The 7,264-nt window shown below is 33.5% G+C and overlaps 1 protein-coding gene across 1 annotated transcript in view; it reads left to right on the forward strand.

The window, feature by feature from the left end:
• LOC125873949 (probable LRR receptor-like serine/threonine-protein kinase At3g47570) overlaps positions 1 to 6,569 on the forward strand; it is a 134,839-nt gene extending 128,270 nt beyond the window's left edge. The window contains exon 3 of the mRNA XM_049554769.1: positions 5,795 to 6,569. Coding sequence (XP_049410726.1) covers positions 5,795 to 6,569 — 775 coding nt within the window. The remainder of the gene's footprint in view (positions 1 to 5,794) is intronic.
• The last annotated feature ends 695 nt before the right edge of the window (positions 6,570 to 7,264 follow it).

Below are 7,264 nucleotides of genomic sequence, written 5' to 3' on the forward strand. Positions count from 1 at the left end.
GAACGTGACACTCCGATCCAAAAATACCGTGTCGGAACGTGACACTCCGATCCAATAATATTATTAATTTATCATTTATTATCACCACTTTTCAATTCATTAATAATATTACATCAAGCCTTCTTTATTCAAGGCATCACTTCGATAGAGAGGTTTTCAAATTATAAATCTCACGGTCTCAAGATTTTAGACCAATCACAAACCACACAACCAGGCCACACAATCACACAATCAAGTACATAGAGAACTTCACAGTATCATTCAATGCATATCAATCGCTATTAAGAGTTTATCTATCAAATAGAATAAACCATAACCTACCTCCACCGAAGAACCGAAGTCAAGCAAACTACTTCTCCAATACTTTTCCTTTTCTCAATGCCTCCGAACCTTTCCAATCTATCAAAATAGATATGCATAATTTATAAGTTAACGAGTCTATAAACACTCATATTATTCTACGTCTAGCTTAGACTCAAAAACTCACCTAATTCTATAATCAACTTCCTAAAGTTCAAAACTAGGGTAAGTCTTAATTCCTTCAATTTGTCTAACCTTAAAGGTATTCAATTAATATAATATGCCTTATATTTAATTACATATCTCAATATGTCGAAATACAATTTATAATACGTGAAGACAATATCAATGTTGAACGTTTGAAGCCAAGGCAAACATCAACTATACGCCTGCTGCACAGTGACAATACCCATTCCATGTCTATCCTTCTATACAATATCCAACAACAATACTCCAATCATTAGCCTCAATTATGAACTAAATTTCCTTAATTTTATTCTTCCTTAGTTGTAACTTGTATCCACTTATACACATATAAATTTAACACCTAATATTCTTAAACCTTAACAATTGCCTCCATTCCATCGAAATTAGCCATAAAATAATTATTTTCCCACGAATCCACATGGACTAACAAACAAAGATTTCATCATAAACTCACAACTATACTCCACTCTTCCAACACCTCAAACCGTACGATCTATATTTATACATTCCAAATCCCACATTACTAACTAATTTCTGCCTAAATCATTTAATGCCAATGATTGAAGCAGCAACACATAGCTGCCGATCAAATATCAACAATATAAAAATTAGTAATTTAGTCCTTTCCCCCTCAATTTCACCATACAATATAATAAAATAATAATAATATGACCCTTATCAAATTATAATGACTTAATCTTGGTTACCTAATTTCACGTGAGTTCTTTTGGTTGCTGCTAGTTCTCCGTCGTCTGTGTGAGGAAGCCACCATATTATTTTCTTTCTTTTCTTTTCTACGATTTATTTACTACCCTAATTCTTATACCTTATCAATAATAAAAGTGGTAAAAGTGACCCACTATCAATTTTACTTCTATCTTTTTTTTTAATCACCAAAAAAATTAATTATTAAAACTATCCCACTAATTTCATAATTATAATTACGAATAGTCCAAAATACTCATTTAAGATCTTAGGAAAGTATTTTATGAATTAAAAAGCTCTAGAACTCAAAACAACCAAAAGGGTCGTTACAATTGAAGACTACCGGAAATCAAGTAAGGTTAAAAGAGAATGACCATGATTTGATCCAAGAAAAACAAGCCTCACTATCTGCTTTAAATAGCAAATTAAGTCCAAAAGCTCCTGTATTTGTGCCTAAATGTGTGCTTGCAAGGAAGAATGAGTCAAGTGCCATAGTGTCAAGATGGAGTGGATTTGGGTGAGGATTCTCTTGATGAAGATGAGGAAGACAATATGTTGGATATTTGCTTTGATAGAGTGGCTAGGGAAGGGGATATATCACCTAGGCAACAAAGAAGTGGAAGCAACAAAAGCAAAAAGAAGACATATGGAAGGCAACATAGTTGGGACGGTAAAATGACTAAGGAGTTTGTTCCAAGGCACCTACCGATGCGACAGACAAAGCAAAACCATTTGATAGTATCAATAGGTTCAACTAGATCCAATAAATCCATAAAGAAGGCATGAATCATCAAGTGTTGTTGGATAGGTTTGAAGAAGAAGATAGGAAAAATACTTCAAGTTACTTTTGATGGGCAATCAATCTTTTTTAATTCATGCTTTAGTAATAGCAAGTTTGAGGCTGGTAACTCAACTTTCTTCTTGATTGACATATTTTTACATTATTTAGGCATCGTCATTTGTAATATCATCATGGAGTGTATTGCAAACTCTGTGATGGTTAGGAAATACTTAATTCTCTCTAGCTCTTATTTTCTCCATGCTTGTTAGGTAGCAGAAATTAGGTACTTCATTAGGATTAGTAAGGTAAGACCTAACCCCCATTGCTTGTACTTGTTCCTATTGATATTTTTTATGTTTAATAAAAGACCGCTAGACGCTATCTAGTGGTAAATTTGTTTTTTTTTAAAAAAAGGATCCAACTGTTTAATAGAAATGATAAGTAGTATTTATTATAATTAATGTGTATTTATATATTTTTTCCATAAATATTATAAGATTAGTGTTTAATAGAAGGGCAGTAGTGTGATTCAACTTTATTGTATGTGAGGCAAGAGAGATTTTAGAAGAGTGGCGTGGTAGAGGAGATTTGACTAAGAGCAATATATATATATATATATATGGGATTTAGGATCCATTGGGTAGGAGGTATTAATCAAAATAATTCATGGATTAAAATTTAGTCCAACAAAAACATTGTTTGGTTACTTTATTTAACCTAATCCATGAATTAGTTATACCTCATACAAGGTCTTATTTTATCCCTAGAAAAGGGAGGGTTAACTAATCCAAGGTTTAACAATCCTTGGATAAGACCCCTAAATAACTAAACTATCCTCAAATAGTTTTTCTTAATTTTTTTTTTTTTGTAATTTAATGTTTTTTTATTTATTTATATGAGAATATTTATAGATATTCTTTTAAATTCTCCAAATTCGTTCCATGTAATTTGATGATTTCACAAACTATTATTTTTTTCTCCATGTTTGATTTGTTATATTAGGTTGCTTTTTTCGTTTTTTTTTAAATGTTGTTCGTCGATTGAACACTTGAACTATTTATTTTTTTAAAAAAAAATAGCCTTCGTGTATTTGAACAATTTAAGTAGCCTTAAATCTATGTTAAGTTTAAGGTATATTTGACCAACAAAAAAATAGAAATATACCATGCTATCAATGATGTCTATAGTGACAAATCACACCTCAAAAATAACATTTTTTTATTTTTATATTAGTACTTAACTTGACTAGTTAAATGAAATTTAAAATTTCATAATAACTCGAGTATAATAGGAAAAAAAACTTTTTTCTATAGTTTTAAACCAAATATAAGATTAGGTAGAAAACAATGAATCAAACACTTCATAAAAACTAATCCCTGCATTACTAAACCCTGCATTACTAATCCCTGCATTACTAATTCATGTGTTAGTAATCCCTGCATTATGCATCTTTGTACCAAACGACCCCTTAATATCATCAAAAAATCCAACAAAAATTATGTAAATAATTTCAAGGAGATTGGGACCCAACAAAATGTTTGAAAAGTTTTAACAACCTTTTAGAGTCAGAAATGCAGAATGTTTTGCATAATGCCAGACATTTAACAATACAACTCGTGTTACTCAAATATTGACAACCAAAACAATGAAATTGAGATTTTGACTTAAGAGCAATATATGGGATTTAATTTAATATTATCAAAAAAGCCAACGAAAATTATGTAAATTAAACAACTTGTAGGGTCAGACATGCAGAATTTTTTTCACATTTAACAACTTTCCCTCTCACAATACAACTCGTGTTACTCAAATATTAAAAAGAAAATTGATATTATTAAATAAAGCTTATACCATGTCATTTCTTGTAAAAAAAACCTGCTTGTCATAGTTATGGACATAAATTGCAATGTTCTCTTTGTTGCAATTTTCATTCTGTTTTATACTTCACTTGCTAATATTAGTACTGATGAAGCTGCTCTTCTTTCTCTGAAATCACACATTTCTTTTCATCCTAACAATATCTTAGCAAGCAACTGGTCTTCTTCCACCCCGGTTTGCAGCTGGATTGGAATCACTTGCAGCTCCCGCCACAATCGAGTCACTGCTTTAGACATTTCTAGCATGCAACTTCATGGTACCATTCCTCCACACATCGGAAACCTCTCATTTCTTTCTTTCCTTGACATCAGTAACAACACTTTTCATGGAGATTTGCCACAAGAGTTGGCTCATTTGCAGAGGTTGAAATTGATTGATGTCACAAGCAATAACTTCACCGGAGCCATTCCATCATTTTTAAGTTTGTTACCAAAAATACGCTTTGTGTACCTATCGAGCAACCAATTTTTGGGAGAAATTCCATCTTCCCTTTCCAATCTAACAAAGTTGCAAGTGTTGAGAATGCAAAATAATTTTCTTCAAGGAGAGATCCCTCGGGAACTCAGTGATCTTCGTTACCTGACTATCCTAGACCTGCAAATTAATCAGCTTACTGGCTCTATACCGTCATCAATATTTAACATTACTACAATGCATAACATTGCTCTTAGTGAAAACAATCTTACTGGTAAGCTTCCAACAACTATATGTGATCATCTTCCAAATTTGAAAGGGCTTTACCTCTCAAAAAACTACCTAGGTGGCATTATTCCACCAGACATAGAAAATTGCAGAAAGCTTCAGATCTTGTCATTGTCTTACAATGAGTTTATTGGAACTGTACCAAGAGAGCTATCCAACTTAACAGCTCTTACAACATTAGTAATTGAATCTCTGCATTTGGAAGGTCGTGTGATATTTCCTTGCAAGGTAGTACTCCCTCCGTCCCTATTTAGTTGTCCATATTTCCTCTTTTAGTTGTCCCTATTTAGTTGTCTATTTTGACAAATCAAGAAAGGACAACAAATTTTTTCCTATTATACCCTTATTTAAGTGAAAAGTTGTCATAAATAAAATAAATAAACTTATGAACTTCTCATCATTGATTAGTTATTTTGAGTGAATTTATTTTGGAAGTAAATTGTACTGTAAGGATAAAATTGTAACTTCACTATGCTAATCATTATTGCCTTAATCTGTGTGTCATTTCTAAAGTGGGCAACTACATAGGGACAGAGGGAGTATGATATGTCCTTTTCTCCTTTTCTCTCACCCACCAAACTGGTAACTGATATATTTGCCCGAATTTACAGGAGAGATACCTATGGAGCTAGGTAATCTTAAGAAACTACAGTGGCTGGGATTACCCTTCAATGAGCTTACTGGTTCTATCCCTGCAAGCATTTTCAACATTTCAGCACTGCAGATCATAGAATTTGAACTAAACAATCTTTCAGGTACTCTACCTTCAGATTTAGGTCGTGGAATGCCCAACCTAGAAGAATTCTTTTGTGGAGGAAATAATCTGAGTGGTTTTATCTCTGATTCAATCTCAAATTCATCAAAACTCAGAAAACTTGATCTTGCAGTAAACAGTTTCACAGGTCCAATTCCTAAATTGCTTGGTAACTTAGAATACCTAGAGATTCTGAACTTGGAGAGCAATAATTTTATCAGCGATTCATCATTGAGCTTCCTTACATCATTAACAAACTGTAGGAAACTAAGAGCACTCCGATTTAATGAGAATGCATTGGATGGGGCATTATCAGCGTCTGTTGGTAATTTCTCAAACTCATTGCAAAATTTTGGAGGAAATAGTTGTAAATTGAAGGGTGTCATTCCCCGAGAAATTGGTAATCTTACTGGAGTGACAAGGATTGATCTGTATAACAATGAGTTGACCGGACATATTCCAAATACTGTCCAAGACATGTTGAACCTCCAAGAATTTTACCTACAAAGCAACAAGATAGAAGGAACCATACCAAATGTTTTATGCAGTTTAATGAATCTTGGTGCATTAGACTTGACAGAAAATCATTTTTCTGGTTCAGTGCCCTCGTGCTTAGGGAATGTTACGAGTTTGAGGTATCTTAATCTAGCTTTCAACAGGCTGAATTCATTACCTGCAAACTTGGGGAGCCTTCAAGATCTAATAGAATTCAATGTTTCATCCAATTTATTAAGTGGCCATATTTCTCTGGAATTCGGAAACTTTAAGTCTGCAACACTCATTGATTTGTCAAAAAATGATTTTTCTGATAAAATTCCTAGCACTTTAGGGGGTCTAGCTGAATTGATTAATCTTTCTCTAGCACATAATAGATTAGACGGGCCTATTCCAGATTCATTTGGCAAAATGTTGGCACTAGAATTCTTGGATTTGTGCTTTAACAATCTTAGTGGTGAAATTCCAAAGTCATTAGAAGCTCTTGTGTATCTCAAATACCTAAATATCTCTTTCAATGAACTCAGTGGAGAAATTCCCATTGGTGGTCCTTTTGCAAATGTCACAAGTCAATCTTTCTTGTCCAATGATGCACTTTGTGGTGACTCCCGATTTAACGTAAAACCATGCCTAATCAAATCTACAAATAAGTCAAGAAGAAAAAGAGTGCTTACAGGTTTATATATTCTATTAGGGATTGGATCACTGTTCACGTTGGCTGTTGGATTTAAGTGGAATTTGAGTTGAGTTGAGAGAGTTTGAGAAGAGGTAAGTATGTTTCTTTTCTACTAGTTCAAGCTTCTGTTTATGCTTTAGAGTTCCCCTTACATGCTCATACATTCAATGTACTGACGTCATTTGACCTGCATCTTTCATGATGCAGATCAAGTATTCAGGGTCATCAACATACACTCTGTTGATACCACTTGTAGTTCCAGTTAGCTTTGGTGAGCCTCCTTGCTTCTGGAGGGTTTCACTTTTACTTTCAGTTGTTAGGATGTCGTGGGTCTTGTCCCGATAATTCTTTTGTAATTGTAGAGGCTTCANTTAAGTGGAATTTGAGTTGAGTTGAGAGAGTTTGAGAAGAGGTAAGTATGTTTCTTTTCTACTAGTTCAAGCTTATGTTTATGCTTTAGAGTTCCCCTTACATGCTCATACATTCAATGTACTGACGTCATTTGACCTGCATCTTTCATGATGCAGATCAAGTATTCAGGGTCATCAACATACACTCTGTTGATACCACTTGTAGTTCCAGTTAGCTTTGGTGAGCCTCCTTGCTTCTGGAGGGTTTCACTTTTACTTTCAGTTGTTAGGATGTCGTGGGTTTTGTCCCGATAATTCTTTTGTAATTGTAGAGGTTTCATAGATAATTTAAGGGTCGAGGAGTCTATCGTTATTTCATTTGTTGTTGTAATGCTTTGAGGTCATGAGGCATTTAA

Source organism: Solanum stenotomum, chromosome 8 (assembly GCF_019186545.1).
Source record: "Solanum stenotomum isolate F172 chromosome 8, ASM1918654v1, whole genome shotgun sequence".
NCBI classification, from domain to species: Eukaryota; Viridiplantae; Streptophyta; class Magnoliopsida; order Solanales; family Solanaceae; genus Solanum; species Solanum stenotomum.